Source organism: Acomys minous, assembly GCF_964271855.1.
Source record: "Acomys minous genome assembly, chromosome: 16".
In the NCBI taxonomy this organism is placed as follows: Eukaryota; Metazoa; Chordata; class Mammalia; order Rodentia; family Muridae; genus Acomys; species Acomys minous.
The window spans coordinates 38,936,934-38,957,992 of NC_140498.1; the positions used below are offsets into that span (position 1 = coordinate 38,936,934).

At 49.8% G+C, this 21,059-nt stretch overlaps 1 protein-coding gene and 1 pseudogene across 5 annotated transcripts in view; both read left to right on the forward strand.

Moving 5' to 3' along the window:
• The window catches only part of FAM234A (family with sequence similarity 234 member A), a 35,668-nt gene extending 15,067 nt beyond the window's left edge, over positions 1-20,601 (forward strand). The window contains exons 2-13 of one of the 4 annotated variants that reach the window (XM_084763078.1): positions 7,280-7,385; positions 13,040-13,336; positions 15,243-15,359; positions 15,664-15,855; positions 16,583-16,722; positions 17,157-17,289; positions 17,512-17,641; positions 18,042-18,182; positions 18,443-18,518; positions 18,699-18,854; positions 19,325-19,427; positions 19,508-20,601. In XM_084763078.1, coding sequence (XP_084619204.1) covers positions 13,072-13,336; positions 15,243-15,359; positions 15,664-15,855; positions 16,583-16,722; positions 17,157-17,289; positions 17,512-17,641; positions 18,042-18,182; positions 18,443-18,518; positions 18,699-18,854; positions 19,325-19,427; positions 19,508-19,719 — 1,665 coding nt within the window. In that variant the 5' untranslated portion in view covers positions 7,280-7,385; positions 13,040-13,071 and the 3' untranslated portion in view covers positions 19,720-20,601. Of the gene's footprint in view, positions 1-7,279; positions 7,386-13,036; positions 13,337-15,242; positions 15,360-15,663; positions 15,856-16,582; positions 16,723-17,156; positions 17,290-17,511; positions 17,642-18,041; positions 18,183-18,442; positions 18,519-18,698; positions 18,855-19,324; positions 19,428-19,507 lie in introns of all 4 variants that reach the window. The other 3 variants (XM_084763077.1, XM_084763080.1, XM_084763079.1) reach the window with 3 other exon arrangements.
• Positions 9,596-11,342, forward strand: LOC311586373 (V-type proton ATPase subunit F-like; annotated as a pseudogene). Its single transcript has one exon. The product of its transcript is annotated as a V-type proton ATPase subunit F-like (transcript).
• Positions 20,602-21,059: the final 458 nt, after the last annotated feature.

Below are 21,059 nucleotides of genomic sequence, written 5' to 3' on the forward strand. Positions count from 1 at the left end.
GTTTCTTCAGTAGCATGGTGGTGGCGGGCAGTGGCGGCGCACGCCTTTAATCCCAGCACTCTGGAGGCAGAGACAGAAGGATCTCTATGAGCTTGAGGCCAGCCTGGTGTACAAATCTAGTCCAGGATAGCCAAGGCTAACACAGAGAGACCCTGTCTCGAAAAAACAGAAAAGAAAAAAAAATTTTTTTGAGGAAAAAAAACCAGTTCTGATATATAGAAATCTAAATAAAAATTCAGAAATTGTGGGTAGCATTCAGTCCTACATTTCTGTTCCATACAGCATAAACTCATATGTTTATACATAAATAATCCAAAATTAATGTTTAAAATGGAAATGTCATGATTAGTAATGACATCACACTGTACTTAAACCAACTGGGCGGTTATGCATTTGACAGACTATTTAGAAAGTCAAACCTAAAATAAAAACCGAAAGAGAAAGAAACTCCAACTATTAGACACAAACAAGGAAATAATTTAGACACAAATAAGGAAATAAAACAAACATGGAAATGATGAAGCATTACAACATTTTTTCCCACCTGCCTCAGCCCAGCTACATGAGCCACCTCATAGGTTTTTTGTTGTTTTCTTTTAAGATTTATTATTTATACAGTATTCTGCCCTCATGTGTTGCCTGCACGCCAGAAGAGGGCACCCGATCTCGTTACAGATGGTTGTGAGCCACATGTGGTTGCTGGGAATTGAACTCAGGACCTTTGGAAGAACAGCCGTCTCTCCAGCCCTTCATCTCATAGTTTTACCACTCTGTGTATGTGCTCATATGTGTTCGTGTGTGTGTGTGTGTGTGTGTGTGTGTGTGTGTGTGTGTGTGTGTGTGTGTTACGTGGTGGGGTGGGGTGGGGTGTGTGTCAAATTCCGGTCCTTATACTTGATTGGTTAGCGCATAACTGACTGACTTATAGAAATTCACTGTATAGAGGAATCTGTCCTGGAACTCACAGCAATCCACCTGCCTCTGTTTCCTGAGTGCTGGGGTTAAAGGCATGCGCCACCACACCTGGCCTTTTCTTGTATTTTCCAGACAGGGTTTTATGTATTTAGTCTGCCTTAAACTCACTGTGTTGACAAGAGCAGCCTTGAACTTCTGGTCCTCCTGCCCGCCTGTGCCTGCCACATGCTATCATCGCACGGATCAGCCAGGCCTGACCTCTCTCACCCTTCCAGAAGGAACCATTTCCACATTTTGTTAAGTAATCTTGACTATGGTGAAGCTTTAATCCTCGTTCTTGCTGTCTCATCGGGATTTACTGAAAAGGCTGCTTGGCACATTTTCAGCAGCCCCGTTACTGCTTCCCCGCCAGATGCCTACCAGAGTGCTTTAATACGTGATGGTGGGTTGTCTGGGGGATCCTCTGTTTGCTTGTTTACAAGGCTGTACACAGTTTTCATGTTGTGCCAGTATTCCAAAGGCTTGGCCACTCCAGCACAGCACTGGTGTCTGCAACTGCACTCAAATTCCCCGCAGCCCCCAGAGCCGAGAAACATAGTTTCATTACTCTTTCTTTTTGGAGGTCACAACAGGATTAAAAACACAGCTGGCAGCATGCTAAAATAAACATAGACTCTATTTATGTCCCCAAGCTACACCTCCAGTGTGCCTGTGAGCCCTCCCTCTATTTCCCCTCCCCCAGCCCTTTGTTTGATTTGACAGAAGGTCTCCTGTAGTAAGCTATTTTGTAAAGATAGTGTTGATGTTAAAGTTCTGGTCACTTGACTTCCACCCTTCAGTTGCTGTGATTACTTACAGGCAAACATTGTTTTGTCTGGGTCATCAATGAGTTATTCATTTATATATCTTTAAAAAAAAACAATTTACAGCCGGGCATGGTGGCACATGCCTTTAATCCCAGCACTCACTCGGGAGGCAGAGGCAGGTGGATTGCTTTGAGTTCGAGGTCAGCCTGGTCTACAAAGTGAGTCCAGGACAGCCAAAGCTACACAGAAAAACCTTGACTCGGGGGAAAAAATTAATTTTATGTCTGTATGGGGGTATCAGATCACCCAGAACTGGGGTTACAGACAGTTGTAAGCTGCCGCCGGGGTGCTGGGAATTGAACTGGGGTCCTCAGGAAGACCAGCCAGTGCTCTTAACCACTACACCATCTCTTCAGCTTCCATTTATATATCTTTTTTAAACTCACGTTTTATTTTCTTGTTTATGGGTATTTTGCCTGCATGTGTATCTGTGTACCTCATGCATGCAGTGCCCAGGCAGGCCAGAAGAGGGCATCAGATTCTCTGGGACCAGAGTTACAGATGGTGTGAGCCAGCATGTGGGTGCTGGGAATTCAGCTTAGGTCCTCTGGAAGAGCAACCAGTTCTCTTAACCATTGAATCACCTCGCCAACCTCTTATTTATTTATTTTTTAAAAGTAATTAATTAAGGACTAACTGAGATCACCTGGCTCCTGTGCAGGAGGCCCTAGCTTCAATCTCTAGCATCACAAATAATAAGATGGGGCGTCCTTCACTCCCACACCCCTTTTCACAGGCTTGCCTCTTGGTCCCAGGTTTCTTGGCCCGGGAATCTGGAGATTGCTGATGCAGCCTCTGCTGCTTCCTGGACAGTGGCCATGGGCAACAAATAAGTGACCCCCACCTTCTCGGCCTCTGTTACCTGTCTGTAAAGTGGGCTGTTGCTGCTGCCAGTGTCCCATAACCCAAGGGTACTGACTAAGCAGGTAGTTAGCCTGTGGGAGGGACTCGCTGTGAACTCCTTCAGTGCCTAAGCAGACTGAGGCCCCGCTTTAGCAGATGCCACTCACCAGCGCCTCTATGGAAACGGGGTTCTTGCACAAGAGTACATCTTGCAGGCAAATTGAAGTGCTGAGTAGTCTCTTGATTTTGTTTCTCTCTTGACTTTTTTTACGTTGTTGTTGTAATGTGTTTGCTTAAGCACAAGCCACAGAGCAAGTGAGACAGTCAGAGGATGAGCTCCTGGACTGGGTTTTCTCTTCCCACTGTGTGTTCTGCGGATTGAGCTCAGTTCTTACCACTGAGCCATTTCAACAACTGTATTTGTCATTAAACATGGGGGTTTGGGGGCTTTTGAGACAAGGTTTCTCTGTGTAGCCCTGGCTGGCCTGGAACTCACAAGGTAGACCAGGTTGGCCTCGAAACTCATAGAGATCCGACTGCCTCTCCCTCCCAAGCGTTGGGACTAAAGGTGTGTGCCACCATATCTGTCACTCACTTTTTTTTAACTTTTTTTTAACTTGTTTTTAGTCTCTAAACATTTAAAAAATATTTTTTATTTTTTCTTTTTTATTTATTTATTTATTATGTATACAGTGTTCTGCCTACATATACATCTGCAGGCCAGAAGAGGGCATCAGATCACATTATAGATGGCTGTGAGCCACCATGTGGTTGCTGGGAATTGAACTCAGGACCTCTGGAAGACCAGGTAGCGCTCTTAACCACTGAGCCATTTCTCCAGCCCTGTTTTTTGTTTTTTCAAGACAGGGTTTCTCTGTATTAGCTTTGACTGGCCTGGACTCGCTTTGTAGATCATGCTGGCCTGGAACTCACAGTGATTCACCTGCATCTGCCTCCCAAGTGCTAGGATTAAAGGCATGTGCCACCATGCTCTGCACTAAAAAAGATTTTTACATTTTACTTGTGTCTATGAATGTTTTGCCTGCATGAATGTCTAGGTTTGCCGGATCCTCTGGAACCGGGGTTACAGACAGTTGTGAGCCACTGTGTTGATGCCAGGAATCAAGTTTGCGTCTTCTGCCAGAGCAACAAATGCTCTTAACCACCAAACTTCCTCTCTAGTCTGTATTTACAAAGTTTAATAGTGAGTACATGATTACTGCAAAATTGTAGGTGGACCCTTTTTTTTTTTTAATGGTTACCAGTGTACCAGGCTTGGTAGCTCACATCTTTAATCTCAGTACTCAGGAGGCAGAGGCAGGTGGATCTCTATGAGTTTGAGACCAGCTTGGTCTAAATAGGAATTCTAAGGACAACCAGGGATGCATTGAAAGACAAATCTTAGCCAGGCGGTGGTGGTGCAAATCTTTAATCCCAGCACTTGGGAGGCAGAGGCAGGTGGATCACTGTGAGTTGGAGGCCAGCCTGGTCTACAAAGTGAGTCCAAGACAGCCAAGGCTACAGAGAGAGACCCTGTTTTGAAAAACAAAACAAAACAAAACAAAAGTGAGAAAGAAAAAAAGAAAGAAAAGAAAAAGAAAACAGAAAGAAAGTGGGGTATGTGGGGAACTAGAAGAAAAGAAAACAAAGAAGCCAGGCAAGCCTATCATATATTATTGTGCCTGGTTGTGGTTGATTTTTTTCATTACATTTATTTGTGTGTGTGCATATGCCACAGTGGTTACATGTTTAGAGGGCAATCTGCAGTTTTCTGGTTCTGCTCTGTGAGGCCCAGAGATCAAATTCAAATTACAAAGCTTGATGACAAGTGTCTTTACCCGATGAGCCATCCAACCACCCTTATATTTATTGGTTTTTTTGTTTTTTCATTTTGAAATGGTGTCTTGTGTAGCCCCTGGCTTTGAGCTTGCTGTGTAGGTGAGCATGACATTGAACTTGGGATCCTTTGGCTTCTGCCTCCTTTGGACTCCAGGCACAGATGGCCATGCCCAGTGTGTGTGCTGCTGGGCAGCAAACTCAGGGGTGCATGCATCGAGGCAAACACCCTGCTGGTTAAGCTATGCCCCCAACCTTTGATTACAAAAGTTTATTACAAGCCGGGCGGTGGTGGCCCACGCCTTCAATCCCCGCACTCTGTTTCTTTGGCTCCCCTGTTTCTTCCTGAAAGCTTAGTCTTCCTTCAAGGCCTCAGATGGCACCCACCCCTTTCTGATGGTGGACTTGTGAGTCAGGGTCTCTCTTGTTCAGGCTGGCTGCAAACTTCTGAGCTCTAGCTGCCCCCCTCCCGCCAGCCTCCTGAGTAGCTGGGACTGTTGGTAGATGCGTTTGTGTCTGCCAAAATAAAATATTTTTATAACTTTTTAGTTTAACTGCCCTCTTTTCGTTAAGCCACTTGTTCCTAATAAGGCATCCTTAGTGCTAAAAAAGGAAAAGGAAATAAACAAAAAGTAACTCAATTAGGCTTAGTAGTGCCTACTTGTTATTTGTTTATTTATTTATTTTTAGATTTTCGAGCCACCGCATCAGGCTTTCCCAAGCATTTTCCCAAGGGCAGCTAGGGCTATATATAAGGAACCTGCTCAACAACAACAACAACAAAAGGACGGGCATGGTGGTACACGCCTTAATCCCAGCACTCGGGAGGCAGAGGCAGGCAGATCCCTGTGAGGCCGGTTTGGTTTACCAAGAGTCCAGGACAGCCAAGGCTACACAGAGAAACCCTGTCTCGAAAAACCAAAACCAAACCAAACCAAAACAAAACAAATCACACAGTCCAGGGACTGGCAAGATGGCTCGGTGAAGGTTTCTACTGGCCTAATGACTTAAGTCCCAGGACCAGGTTGACAGAAGACAAGTCCCACAAGTCGTTCCCTGACCTCCACATGTGCTCTGAGGCAGAAGACCCGATGCCCTTCCTTCCCATGGTACTCAGGAGCAGTCAGTGGCCCCGTGAACTTGTAGGTCTGTGGCAGAGCTGGGAGCCTGTGTACAACAGTGTGTTTTCCTTCACTGGGCTCTCATGTTCAAAAGACAGCTAACTTGCCGGCAGAGGGATGCAATCCAGGTGCGTGGGAGACAGAGACAGGAAGATCACAAGTTTCAAGCCAGCCTGGGCAACATTGTGAGATCCTGTCTCAAACAAAACCCAAGCAAAGCGGAATGCCCGGGCTTACAGGCGCCCACCTACAATCCCGATACTAGAGTTCAGGGGCCATCTTTGATCACATGGTGAGTTTGAGGCCGTCCTGGGCCACATGAAACCACGTCTCAAAACAGCAACAAAAGCTGGCCGCAGAAAATGGTAGTGCTCCATTTCTGCCACAGATGTCTCGTTTAATCTGATTTCATAAGATAAATCATAAAATATATTAACGGTTTACCATTTGCAGGCTGATGAAATGGCTGTGGGGAGGGGGGAAGGGCTTTTGCTCCTAAGCTTGTTGACCTGAGTTTAATCCTGCCAGGAGCTAGCACGATGGAAGGAGAGAACCAACTCCCGACTCCACTTACACACGTGCACTTGCACACGCACATGCACACACACAGTGAATGAATGAATATAATAATAATAAAGAATTTATCATTCTTTTAATTTTGAGACTTCACCTTCATAGCTTACTATTCTAGGCACTTTTACTTGTTTGAGACAAGGTCTCACCAAACAGCCCTGACTGGCCTGGAACTTGTGCCACCGTGCTGGCTTCTGGTTGTCTAGTCATATTTATAAGGCAGCCTTTCTGTATGTGTACTTGCCAGTGCATAGGCTATTTCTGAAGAGACAATCAGAAACTGATAACCAGCCTGGTGCAGTGCACACGCTTGTAATCCCAGCAGCACTCAGGAGGCAGAGGCAAGAGGATCCCTGTGAGTTTAAGGCCAGCCTGGTCTACAAAGTGAGTCCAGGACAGCCAAGGCTACACAGAGAAACCTTGTCTTTTATTTATTTATTTATTTATTTATTTATTTATTGCTTTTTTCCGAGACAGAGTTTCTCTGTGTAGCCTTGGCTGTCCTGGACTCACTTTGTAGACCAGGCTGGCCTCAAACTCACAGACATCCACCTGCCTCTGTGTGCACCACCATGTCCGGCGAAACCCTGTCTTTTTTTTTTTTTTTTTTTTTTTTTAAAGGGAAAAGAGCTGATGCTGTAGCTCAGTGCTTGAGTGCTATGGCTAAGGGTCTGCAAGGTCTGGGGCTCAGTCCCCAGAACCACACACACAGTGACAATACAGCTTCAGAAAGAAGACACCCAGATATACCTTGTTTGAACTGATCCAAGGGAGGCCTTCTCCCTCTCTGCGTGGCTCCTGGCTGACAGTGAGGAGATAGGCTCCACTTTGGCGTGAGGAGTACTGCACCCGTCCTCTGACTGGATAAACTGTAGCGGCTAAATTAGGGGAGCCTAATGGGGATGACAAACAAGGGTGCATCTCAACAGCCCTTCCCCACCTGCCTGCTGCTGGCCGTCCCTAGGAGAACACTGATTGCCGTCCTGACTCCGACCTCACCCTGAGAGGTGTGGGATCAGGACTGTGCAAGCACCCAGGTGGCTCTGGTGTCAGCGGCTGTGGCAGGACCTGCTGCAGTCACTGGTGACTTCAAATGCATTTACTGAAGGCTTTACAACCCCTTAGGTCTACCTGGGCGTATGGAGACAAAGACCCCCGGACACTAATGATCAGATGCCCCAGCAGCTGACCGGGAGCTTCTGTTGAACACCCTCAGGTGTCCCCCTACCAGGTAGGTCGGGGAAAATGTGGGCCTTGAGTACAGATGGGCACTGGGATTAAAGGCATGCAACACCATGCCTGCTTGTGGTTTTGTTTGTTTCTTTGTTTTGGTTTTCAAGACAGGGTTTCTCTGTGTAACCCTGGCTGTTCTGGACTCACTTTGTAGACCAGGCTGGCCTCGAACTCACAGAGATAGCCGGCCTCTGCCTCCCCAGTGCTCGGATTAAAGGCGTGCGCCCGGCTTGACATTTCTCTTGTTTTTGAGACAGGGTCTCATCCTGCTAGTGTCTGGTTCTGCAGCTAGTCTGCTCTGGCCTCCTCCCAGGCCAGCCCTTCTACTTGAACCTCCCCCATGCCGGTACTGCAGGTGTGAGCCACCGTCCCTGGCTCGGTGTGTGACGCTTAGGGGTACTTGCCTCACAGCACCGAAAGATGCTCTGGCTTCTGAGAAGCAATGACGGCAGCCAAGCTAAGGCTGGAGTTTCCTGCCTGGAGTGTAAGGTTTCCAGGGCTTTAAAGATAGAATCCAGAATGTTAGCATTGTCACTTCTCACTTGGGTCCCTTTGCTTTGCCAAAAACAATTATGCTCTAAATATTTCAAATGTTCCTCGCTTGGGTTCATGGTGCCGCGCTTGCTGAAGCTTTGCTTTTCTCCAGGCCCTGACCCCACCCTGGGCCTTGCCTTGACCCCCTGCCAGGTGCAGTTGCTGACTTTTCCCCTGGTTATCTTTCCCTTAGAGCCCGCTGCACCGCCCCTCCCAGCTCAGGTTCTTGGGCTTAATGAGGCACCTGGCATGACTCAGTGTTTGATTTTCCTTGTGTCCAACTCATTACCTTTGATAGGAATACCTCTTCTGACCTTGGAGGAGTGAGAGAGAACTCTGGCCTCAATACTCAGGAGAATGTACACAGATTTTGCTTGTGGTAAAAGATATAAAATAAAAGCATGTGAAAACACATGACTGTAACCCCTCACCTGTGCAATTGTGGGCTTGAGGCCAGCCTGGGTTGCATAATAAGGCCCTTTCTTTAAAAAAAAAAAATGGCCGGGCGTGGTGGCTCACGCCTTTAATCCCAGCACTGAGAGACAGAGGCAGGTGGATCTTTGTGAGTTCGAGGCCAGCCTGGTCTACAAAGCGAGTCCAGGACAGCCAAGGCTATGCAGAGAAAGTTTGTCTCAAAAAACCAAAAAACCAAAAACAAAAACAAAAACATGGGGCCAGAGAGGTAGATCAGCAGTTAAGAGCAGTTACAGCTCTTCCAGAGGACCAAGATTCAATTCCCAGCACCCACGTGGCAGCTCACCACCTTATATAACTGTATTGCTAGCATTAGAGAGGTGAATGACACAGGATCATGAGTTCAAGGCCAGTCTTGACTATTTAACAAGTTTTAGGCCAGCCTGGACTATGTAAGACTGTTTCAGAACAGATAAGCAAAAATTATTATTGTCTTCTAAAGTAGATGCGCCTATTTTACCAGCAGGGCAACTGAGGCACAGTCAAACCAAACCATTGTCCCAGGTCACACATACTTAGGAGCAAAGCTGTGCCTCCAGAACCTGCCTTCACATATGATTTCATTTGTTTGTTTCTTTGAGACAGGGTTTCTCTGTGTAGCCCTGGCTGTCCTGGAACTCAGTCTATAGACCAGGCTGGCCTGGAATCTCAGATTCACTTGCCTCTACCTCCTGAGTGCTGGGGCTAAAGTGTGTGGCGCCACTGCCAGGCCCACTTAAGATTATTTTAAATTGGCACTGGGGTGGGGGGAGCTGCACAGGCAGGTGGGTTTCTGAGTTCAAGGTAAATCTAGTTTCCTGTAGTGAGTTCCCAGCCAGCCAGCCAGGACTAAATAGTTAGACCCTGTCTCAAGGGGGCAAACATTTCTTTGAAATTGGAATCTAGGGGGCTGGAGAGATGGCTCAGAGGTTAAAAGCACTGGCTACTCTTCCAGAGGTCCCGAGTTCAATTCCCAGCAACCACATGGTGGCTCACAACCATCTATAATGTGATTTAATGCCCTCTTCTGGCCTGCAGGTAGAGCACTGTATACATAATAATAAATAAATAAATCTTTTTAAGAAAGATGGAAGGAAGAAAAAGAAAGAAAGTGGAGTCTAGATCTTAAGTGACAGACTTTTTCTGGGGAGACATCTACTCACCCCAGAGTGGGAACCCACAACAGACCAAAGTGATGATTATACCAAAGACCACGTTTCTTGAGGTTACTAACAAGAATATGGGTGAGAGGTCACTTTCAGGAGCAGAGAAGACTCAGGGGCAGCTTCAGGCCCACCTTCACTCGTGGGACCCCGGGTTCTGGAGCGCTCTCTCTGCACAGCTGGCAGGCAGCCCTACAGGCCTGCGATTCTCCTGGGCCCTTGGCTGGCAGTCCCCTTCTCCAGGAGCTGTTTGCTGTTTCTGTAAAGCTGGGAAGGGTCCTTCCAGAATCTTTCAAGCCTCCACTTTGCCTCCCAATTCCTCCTGGAGAGAACGTTTCAATTCAGAGAAAACTGCTTTACAACAGACCTTCTAGGAGTCCATTTGCACGGATGGTGGCTCCGTCAGATTGTCACTTTCCCGGGTGCTGGGATTAAAGGTGTGCGCCACCACGCCGGGCTCCGGCTGCGGAATTTCTACAGTCAGCTTGCCTTTCTTTGCTTGCTTCGAATTCTACCCATGTGTGTTGATGGTACCCAAACATTCCTGTCCTATTTCTTGGGCTGGTGGTCCACAGGAACAGCTGTAATCAAACTGAAGGCACAATGCCTGTGATCGCAACATTTGGAAGGCTGAGGCAGGCAGATCTCTATGAATTCAAAGCCAGCCTGGTCTACACAAGTGAGTTTCAAGGAGACTGTGGGGGTGTTGCTGTGACAGACCTGACCGCGCTGTTTTTGGGTAGGATTGTGGAAAGACTTTGGAACTTTGGGCAGGAAAACCTTTGAATTCTGAGAGCCCAGTGAGCTGTTCTGTAGGAGCTGGGGATGAGAGTATTGAGGGCAGTGAGAGTGATGGAGACCTGGCATGTGACCTTTCAGAGGGACGCAGTCACTCCACCAGGCCTTTTGTGTGATGACTCTGGTTTCTGGTCAGATGGAGCCAAAGAGTTTCCGTGATTAACAAGAGACCAGAACCACTGAAGTAAAAACCGGTGTTTGTTGGAATAACGGATGCTGGTCTGCTGGGGCTGAGAAATTGGTGGTAATTAAGAAGAGACCAGCGGTAATCCCAGCACTTGGGAGGCAGAGGCAGGTGGATCTCTGTGAGTTCGAGGCCAGCCTCGTCTACAAAGCAAGTCCAGGACAGCCAAGGCTATACAGAGAAAGCCTCTCGAAAAACCAAATAAAATAAAATAAAATAATGAAGAAGAGACCAGCGGGGGTATCACAGGTTCGTGGGAAGCTCCCTGCCTGGCCGGGACAGAATGGCGGGCAGGGGGGACTAATTGCAGTGATTGGAGATGAGGGCAGGGTGACTGGTTTCCTGCTGGGCGGTATAGGGGAGCTTAGCAAGAACCGCCACCCTAGTTTCCTGGTAGTGGAGAAGGATACCTCCATCAGTGAGATTGAAGACTCTTCTAGGCAGTTTCATTCCCATCAACCAGTACATCGCAGAGATGGCTCGGCGTGCCCTGGACGCTGTCCCGGAGATCCCATCCAAGGAGCACCCCTATGATGCAGCCAAAGACTCCATCCTGCGCAGGGCCAAGAGCATGTACACTGCTGAAGACCTGTGCTTGGGCTGCTCAGCCCTGAGCCCCCCTCTCACTACCAGGCCTCTCCCAGTTTGCCATCCTCTAGTTAAGTTTCAAGCCTTGGTTTCCAGCCCCTCCGTTCCCTTAACTGTGTGCCTCCTAAGCTGTTGGCTTCTGCTGTTCAGGTCCAGGGTGGATAGGGAAAGAAAGTCCAACTGTCTTCTCTTTCCACTACCTCCTCCTTGTGCTGTTAAGCAGTGTCATTGTTGATATTAAGGAATATTCTTCTTTAAAAAAAAAAAAAGCCGGGCCTGGTGGCACATGCCTTTAATCCCAGCACTCGGGAGGCAGAGGCAGGCAGATCACTGTGAGTTCAAGGCCAGTCTGGTCTACAAAGTGAGTCTATGACAGCCAAGGCTACACAGAGAGACCCTGTCTTGAAAAACCAAAAGGAAGAAAGGAAGGAAAGGTTCTAACTTAGTAGTGATGTATTTGTATGTCAAATTGACAAAGGGTCAGCTGTCCTGGGTAGTTTCATATGAACTTGACAAAATCTAGAGTCATTGAAGGAGAGGGAGCCTCAATTAAGAAAATGCCTCCATGCCGGGCATGGTGGTGCACTCAGAGGCAGAGGCTGTCGGATCTCTGTGAGTTCCAGGCCAGCCTGGTCTACAAAGGGAATCCAGGTCAGCCAAGGCTACACAGAGAAACCCTATCTGCAAAAAACCAACCAAACAAAAAACAAAACAAGAAAATGTCTCAGGGCTGGTGAGATGGCTCAGAGGTTAAGAGCTCTGTCTACTCTTCCAGAGGTCCTGAGTTCAATTCCCAGCAGCCACATGGTGGCTCACAACCTTCTATAAAGTGATCTGATGCCCTCTTCTGGCCTGCAGGGGTGCATGGCACTCATATACACTCACTCACTCACTCGCTCATTAAATAAATAAATAAATACATTCTTTTTTTAAATGCCTCCATAAATTTGGATTGTAATCTGGGCATGGTGGTACATGACTTTAATCCCAGCACTTGAGAGGCAGAGTTAGGCTGCCTCTGAATTTGAGGCCAGCCTGGTCTACAGAGCGAGTCCAGGACAGCCAAGGCTGTATACACAGAAAAACCCTGTCTCAAAAAAACAAAACAAACCAAAACAACAAAAAGGTTGGGCTGTAAGCAAGCCCCTGGCAAATTTTCTTATTTAGTGATCATGGGAAGGGCCCAGCCCATTGTGAGTGATGCCATCCCTGGGCTAGTAGTCCTGGGTTCTATTAAAACAAACAAACAAACAAACAAACAAACAGGCTGAGTGTGCCTTTTAATCCCTGCACCCAGGAAGCAGAGGCAGGTAGATCTCTGAGTTTGAGGCCAACCTGGTCTACAGAGTGAGTTCTAGGACAACCAGGGCCACACAGAGAAACCCTGTCTCGAAAAAACAAAAATAAAAAAAGCAGGCTGAGCAAGCCATGAGGAGCAAGCCAGTACGCAGCACCCCTCCGAGGCCTCTGCGTCAGTTCCTGCCCACAGGTTCCTGCCCTGTTTGTGTCCTGTCCTGACTTCCTTCAGTGATGGAGTGTGATGTGGAAATGTAAATTAGATAAACCCTTCCCCAGCTTGCTTTTGGTCGTGGTGTTTCATCCCAGCAATAGTAATCCAAAGGCAGAGAGACCTTGCCTCCAGCCCCAACAAAACAAAACAAAACAGGGTAGGCTGGGAGGCTTGTCGTGCAGAGCCTGAGCCTGGCGACCCACAGTAAGGCAGAAGAAGCGCTCTGACTCCACAGAGCTGCTCTCTGAACCCCCGTGTGCTGCGTGCTGCGGCGGGTGCATTCAGACACTTGCATAATAATAATTAGCAAAGAATTTGCTTTATGTTATCAAAAAGAGGAAGGAGGGAAGCCAGAGCTATAATTTACCGTTTGCAACAGCTCACCGCTGGCCTTACAGATTTCCTGCTTGCCTTGACAGCAGCCTTCCTTAAGCTCCCGAATGTGCTCAGAGCGATGGCAAACAAGGATTTAGAAGCCGAAATCCACCCCTTGAAGAATGAGGACAGTAAATCACAGGAGAACCTGGGAAAACAATCGAAAAACGAAGGCAACTTGAAGAGCAAGCCGCTGCAAACCCGACTCTCCCGATGCCGCACAGTGGCCTTTTTCCTCTCCCTGTTTGTCTGTCTGTTTGTGGTGTTCATCGTGTCTTTCATCATCCCATGCCCGGAGAGACCTTCGTCTCAGGCCACGTGGCGGCTTGACTACAACGCGGCAGGTGAGCCTGCCGAGGGGGCGGGGCTCTGGCCCCAGCTGAGTTCTAGACCCCTCCCTCCCTCGCAGGACTGTCACACAGTCCAGGTCTTTGACAGTCAGGCCTAAGTGGCTACTGAGTTGAACTTGGGGATCTTTAGGAGCCTTTAGGGAACCAGATGCGTTTTTCTGGTGAGGTAATTAGGCAAAGGCAGACTTGTAGGTTACTTCATGGAAACGGTCAGCGAGACAAAACTGGCTGAGGTTAGAGCAGGCATCTGCTGTTGTGGAGAACTGTGCGGCTGGTGTAGAGAGAAGCCAGCTGACCAGAGTGCTCCACACAGGAAGCTCTACCAGGCTTGCTTTATTTCCGTCCCGTGAATTTAGCCTTTATGAAAAATAACCAAAAAGCCTTCCATTATTTATTTTATACTTTTTTTTTTTTTTTTTTTTTTTTTTTTTTTTGGTTTTTCGAGACAGAGTCTCTCTGTGTAGCCTTGGCTGTCCTGGACTCACTTTGTAGACCAGGCTGGCCTCGAACTCACAGCGATCCGCCTGCCTCTGCCTCCCAAGTGCTGGGATTAAAGGCGTGCGCCACCATGCCCGGCTTACTTTTTTTTTTAATTTAGAGACAAAATCGCATTTATCTCAAGATGGCCTCAGACATACTGTGTAACTGGCCTGTTCTTGAATCCCTGTCTCACACCCCAACTGCTAGAGTTACAGGAGTGGCCTGCCATACCTGCCTTCATGAGGCACAGGAGATGAGCCCAGGGCTCCATGAATGCTAGGAAGTCCCTCTACCTACTGAGCCACAGCCACAGCTCCCCACGTCTTGTTCGTTTAATAAATGTATTTCAAAATATTCACTTTACTTTTGTTGTAACGGGACTTTTTAAGGAATTGAATTTTGGGTTCACTGCTCCCACTATCAGAGCATCAGAGCTGACGTTTACTTTTTTTTTGCTTTTCAAGTATTCATCCTGGTGGGTTTGAGGTGGTGTTTCCTTATGTTTTTTTCCTGTTTTGTGTCGTCATGCACAGTTTATATAATGCTGAGTATTGAACCCTTGGCTTCATATGTGCAAGGCAAATACTCTAAAGCTAGGCTACATCTCTAGGTATTTTGGCATTGGTTGTTTTTATTTTTTGCTTTTTGTTTCTTGTTTTTTGAGACTAGGTTTCAGGCTGGCCTTGAACTCAAGAGATCCACCTGCCTCTGCCTTCTGAGTGTGGGATCAGGAGGTGTGGGGCATCACTGCCTGGCACTTTTTTCTTTCTTTCTTTTTTATTTTTATTTATTTATTTATTTATTGGTTTTTTTGAGACAGGGTTTCTCTGTGTATCCTTGGCTGTTCTGGACTTGCTTTGTAGACCAGGCTGGCCTCGAACTCAAAACGATCCTCCTGCCTCTGCCTCCTGAGTGCTGGGATTAAATGTGTGTGCCACCACCACCCAGCTCTGCCTTCAGTTCTTAGTGGAGAAAGCTGCACTTAGTTGATCACCAGTGGTGTTGAGCATCTTCTTAAGTGTACATCCCTAGGAGAAGTAGCTTTCAAATCCTTTGCCTGCTCTTTGACCAGCTGATTGCACTGTCGTTGGTAGGTTTTTATATGTTAAATACTGATTCTTCCCACCATATGTTGTATTTTATTTTATTTTATTTTATGAAAATTTTTTGAAACAGGGTTTCTCTGTGTGGCCCTGGCTGACCTGGAACTCTGTGTAGATCAGGCTGGCCTTGAACTCACAGAGGTCTGCCTGCCTCTGAAGAAAGTGCTTGTCCTAGTAAAGAGGCTTCTGCTCATTGGGGGCAGGGGACCTCACAGGGGCAAGGTGCACAGTGGAGATACCAGGCCACTCAGAGCATTCAGCTTGACTCTGGTGACAGGCATAGCCCATGGAATATAATCTGTGGCTCTCCTTTTCAGTCACGTATGACTTTCTGGCTGTGGGAGATGTGAACAGAGACAAGATCCAGGATGTCCTCTTCCTTCACAAAAACACCAACAGCAGTGACAACGTCAGCAGATCCTGTGCCGATGAAGGTGATTCCTGCTCTGTCTAACACAGGGAAGAGAGATCTGTGTCCTGCTCACTTGTTCATGTGGGGCCTGTGAATGTTAGGGATTCAGGGACCATTTCATCTCCCCCCCCCCCATAGAATAATCTAGGTAATACTGTCAGCCCCTTTACTCTACTTGGGGCCAACACTAGAGACCCATGGGCTCAGGGCTAAAGGTATAATAGAAGACATGGGCTGTCGTGTGCCTGAGGCACAGAATAAGAAAGACAGGAAGTAGCAGAACACACTCTGAGACTAACCAAGTGCCTGCCACCTCCACCCTCCAGGCTTCTCCACTCCCTGTGCCTTTATGGCTGCTGTGTCAGGGGCCAATGGCAGTGTGCTCTGGAAAAGGCCTGTGGCCCAAGATGTCGCCCTTGCAAAGTGTGCCGTGCCACATCCATCGGACAGTGATGTGTCCTCTGCCTGTATCCTTGCGGGAAGACGAGGGTCTTTCATCGCAGTCAACTTATTCACAGGTCAGCCACCTGGGAAAGGTTCTGGAAGGTTCTCATTGGAGGGGTCAGGCCTGGCTCTCCCCTGGGGGTTGCTGACTGGGTAGGAACCCTTGAAGTGAGGGATGAACCACTTGGAAGCCAATGGTGTCATTGCTTTCACCTGCCCTGCCATGGTGCAGTTGTGTCTTTGCAACTCCGGTTTGTATCTTACTATTGAGGCCAGCAGAGGTAACTAGTGTCACCTGCTATGAGGGGATAGGGATACTGTGGAGGGACCGAGCCTACTGATGCTCCTCTTCTAGAACAACCCTCTGTGCCTTGGCATTAGGCCAGGGAATGAAAAGCACGCCCACCCACCTTTTCTGTGGGTCTCTAGGGATCCGAACCCTGGTCTTCACGCTTGTGTGGCAAGTGCTTTAACCATTGAACCATCTCCCCGCTCTTGCTGACTTTTTAGGGTTTTTTTTTGCAAGGTCTCGCTCTGCAGCCCAGACTGGCTTGGAGCTTGTGATGTAGCCCAGGCTACCCTTCCACCTGCAGCAAGCCTTCCAAATGCACAGGCACGAGGTGCTGTACCCAGCTACTTTTTCAAGAGGCTGCCTGGTTGTGCCTGCTCTTGGATTTCAGGCTGCCATGCACACTCCTGTATCTAAGTAACCTCAGGGTCCGGAGGACGGAAGCCCTCGGGTGAGTCTGCCATTCATTTGTCAAGAAGAGGATTTGGAGCCACTGTGTCGTTGGTTTTTAGGGGAAACCCTGTGGAACCATTCCAGCGCCTTTGGTGGGAACGTTTCCATCTTGAGCCCTCTGCTCCAGCTGCCTGACGTGGACGGAGATGGTACCCCGGACCTACTGATCCTCACCCGGGAGGGACAAGAGGTGATCAGAGTAGTTCTCAAGTCCCCCGGGCCCACTTACCTCCTAACCTCTTCTCTCCTCCCTAGAGAGAGGTTTTTCTGGCCACCCAGCTGCGGGGGGGGGGGGGGGGGGAGTCCTCCCAGGACTCTGTCCTGAGGTGCACACAATGCAATGCTGGGAGGCTCCATCTCTGCAGGCGGCTTGCTGTCCTTTCTCCACGAGTGGCAGAATGCAGGTGGCCTATGTGTGGGCTGGTGTGAGCTTTGGGCCCACAGCTGCCATGCCTCCCAGGCAGGCTATGCAACGCAGTCACACAAGCTCCTGCTGGTCCCTCTCTTGAAAGTACCTTCCCCACCCACCCAAAGAGTGTTGGCTGCAGTCTCCTCTCTACAACTTCCTAAGGTTCCCTTTGCCCTCCCACGGAGCTGGTTCTATCTCTCCCCTGCTGCCCTTTGTTACTGCAGGTCAGTGGGACTATCTATTCAGGTAGCACTGGGTACCAGATTGGCCACAGAGACAGCCTTGGTGTGGATGGAGATGGTGTCGCCCTCCTTCATGTGACCAGATCGGGTGCTCACTATATTCTCCTGCCCTGTGGTAAGTTGGATGCCACGTTCTTGGGACGGGCTTCTCTCCGGAAGTGATGCTACGCTGGTCACTGGGTTGGGGAGTAAGAAGCATGCCAAGAAGTTGGTGGCTGGCCACCTTGCGGCCAACCCTGTTCATGGGCTGACATTTAACAGTCAGGAAGTGGCCCAACATGAGCTGATGGGTGCACCTGGTCCTCATGGTGACTTCATCCTTCTGTGTTTTGAACAGAAAATGCCCTCTGTGGCGTCTCTGTGAAAAGTCTCCATGAGAGAGTTACTGGGAGAGACAGCCCATTTAAGGATGACTCCCACTGGGAGAACATGCTCAATCGCTCTGCCCAGCGGAGGCTTCTGCTCAGGTTTGTCTGACACACAAGGTCTCAGGACTGCCTCGTGTGGAGCACAGGGGCCGGGTCAGGGCCTGGCTGCACTATGAGGCCAACATTTGAATAAATGCTTGGAAATGAGACATGGGCAAGCAAAGGCAGAGAAAGAATTGGGCAGACTGGGGTAGAGATAGAGTCCCTGGCTCGCATCCCCTAGGAATAAACACAAATACCAAATGGGGAGACCAACCTTGTTCTACAAACAGCGTCTCATTTATACTTTCAAGCCAGGGGCCTGAGAGGCACAAGGGTGTGCTATGAGTGCCTGAGGGAAGCAGTCCCGAACGGGCCTGTCATGGTGGGGGGCTCATTCCAAAGGCCACGTGTCTGCTCCACCCTTACTCCCACCCCCACCCCGCCACCCCTTGTTTAGCTCTGGAGCAGTTCGCTACCTAATGAATGTCCCAGGGAAGGCTGGCCAGGACTTGCTCCTCGTGAGCTCCGAGGCCTGCATGCTGCTGGATGGACAAGATCTGGTGCCCAGGTGGACCTTCAGCGCAACTCAGGTTCTGAGGTATGTGCAGTTGCTGCTGAGCTTGAGTGGACGGACACACACACACACACACACACACACACACACACACACACACACACCCTGCTGAGGACATCAGCCTATCCTGTGATCAAGGGCTGCTGAACCTGCCACAGGTCCCCTCACCCTGGGTCCAGGGGTAGGTAACCCTACTTCAGTCCAGGAGCATGCAGCCATGGGAACTTCTTCTCAGATCCCTATACCAAGACCTTCAGTGAGGTTTTCTTCCTCCATCCCTCCAGAAAACCCATCCTTGGCCACTACAAACCAGACACATTGGCTGTGGTCATTGAAAATGGAACCAGCACTGACAGGCAGGTAGGCTGGACTTCTTTGCGGATTGGGAGACTCCCTCATCCATGGCTGATGACAAGCCGAGCCCGAGACTGCTGCCCTAAGAAGAGATGTTTGGAGAGCCGCCCTCGTGGCTGCCATGGCTGGGCTGCCCATCCTTTGTAAGCTGAGGCTGTCTGCTGATGGTGTTCCCTCCCTCCCCAGATCCTACTTCTGGACCTCAGCACGGGGTCTTTGCTGTGGAGCCAGCCCCTCCCCAGCTTGCCTGGGAGCCCACCATCCACAAGCCTGATGACTGCAGACCACCGCTCAGTCTTCTTCTTCTGGGGCCTCCATGAGCTTGTGGACACTAATGAGATGGTACGGGGTCGTGCACGCGCACTCAGGGAATACCGGATGTTGATTGAGCTGGAGGGCCAGAGGGGCCAGACCCATATCCCCCTGGAAGCTGCCAGGGGCGGGGCCACCAGAAGTCTCCACTGAGTGGAGTCCTGACCTGTGGGGAGGGAGTGCAGGCCAAGGGGGAGTACCCTGAAGGACTGTGCGGCTGTAGGAGAAAGATCCTGGAGGTGGGATCAGACCTGTGACAAGAAGGACAGATAATGATGAACACCGGGAGGGGCAAGGGGCTGGCAGGTGTCCATCAAACAGGAGTCAGCTTTCTAGAGGTAACTGGTAAACGTAGCTAGAAACAGGGTTGCTTGGATAGCAGCTTCTGAAGGTAACTTGAGGTCTGCTCAGGAAGGTTCCAGGAGTTGCAGGGCCCACTGAGATGTGGCTGTGACCCAGGTACAACAGGTCAGTGAACTGCGTTGCTGTTCTCACTTCAGGACCCCCAAGACACGCAGCACAGCCTGTACATGTTCCACCCCACCCTGCCCGGCATCCTGCTGGAACTAACCAACGTGTCTGCCAACGTCGTGGCCTTTGATGGTGAGCATATGGGTCCAGGTCTTCCCTGTCCTAGTTTTTCTCTTGCTAGTCCTGAGCAACACTGACTGCCCCCTCCACAGCGATCCTGTTTGAGCCGAGCCGCCATGCTGCCTACGTGCTCCTGACGGGCCCCGCAAGCTCAGATATGCCTGGCCTGGTCTCTGTGACCAAACACAAAGTGCGGGACCTTGTCCCAGGCAGTAGAGTGGTCCACCTCGGGGAAGGCCACTCAGACAGCGACCAGGCTATCCAGGACCGGTTCTCTCGACTACGGTACCGGAGTGAGGTGTAGGTGGTGTCAGCTGGAACACCTGGAGAGACTCCCAACTGTGAAAACAAAGCCTCCTGGGAAGTTGGCCTGCCCTCAGCCTTCATGCTGACGTCACTTCTCGCCCTAGTGATTCTGGCCTTACCAGCCATACCCTAGGATGGGGGCTGGGGGAGCACCTCCAGCCTCCTGTCTATGCCATGTCCTCCCCCAAAGGTCTCACTGTGTGGCCCATGTGATCTGGTCAGGGCCAGGAAGCCTCCCTGTGGTCTCCCTGGGTCAGCATGGGCGGGGTCGGCCCTGCAGGAAGCTCTTCACTTAGTGCATCCTTGCCCTCTCACTGGAAAAGCCACTGCTGTAAGGTGTACTGCTTCCTAGGCCCTGCCTGTGACGGCCACCCCTCTCCTTCCAGCCTGCCTTTCCCCTTGTCTGTGCTGTCCCTCAGGGGTCATGAAGCTCTCAGGGTGCTGGGCCCTGGGTGGCTTCAGGTCCACAGCTGGAACCTGAGGCTTTAAAGCTATGTCCCCAAAGCAGAAGGGAGTCTTTCTCCCTGCAAGCGTAAGCAACACGGGAGTCTGACCGGAGCCCACGGGTGCACTTGAGGGATGTAGAGAGCGCACAGGGAGTCAGTCTCCTCCCTCAGTACACTGCACCTGCTGTCCACACAGAAGCCCCTGCACCCCTGGCACAGCAGGCACGTCCCTTTCCCTCCTCTCTGGTGCTTACCTGATGCAGGTCTCACCTTGTGCCTTGTTGCTCCTGAGGCCCAAAGGCAACAGAGCAGCCCCGCCCAGACCAGTTCCTTAGCTCTGTAGCCAAAGCAGTCCCATGACCCCCCAGTCACCATGGAAACCAACATAATAAATGATTTGCACTGATGGGGGGAAAAGCCCCAGTAGTAGCCCAGCATGAGCCTGCAGTCTTGTCTGTTCTGTTATGCAGTGCAGTGGAGGGTCGGGTGAGCTCTGGCTGTCTCCCTGTCGGCACGGGAGAACATGAGGTGTACACAGGTGTGCCTGAGGCGTCACCATGAGGGCTGAGGTTCATGGGTGGGTGATTTCAAGGCAGGAAGTAAAGGTCACACAGGTGGCCCTGAGAAGGAAGGGCAGTTGGGGGGAGTGGGGTGTGCCTCCAGATTTCAGGATCTGGCTCTCCACTGCACAGGATGAGGTACAGAGTCCAAGGGTGGCCACCCATCTCAGAACCAGGCTTGATGTGCTCTGCACCCCACTCCCCACAGGCCACCTAGTGGCTACTGAGGACAGCTAGGTGTGATAGCACATGTCACAGGCAGGTGATTCTCTGTGAGTTCGGGGCCAGCCTGGTCTACAGAGCGAGTCCAGGACAGCCAAGGCTACACAGAG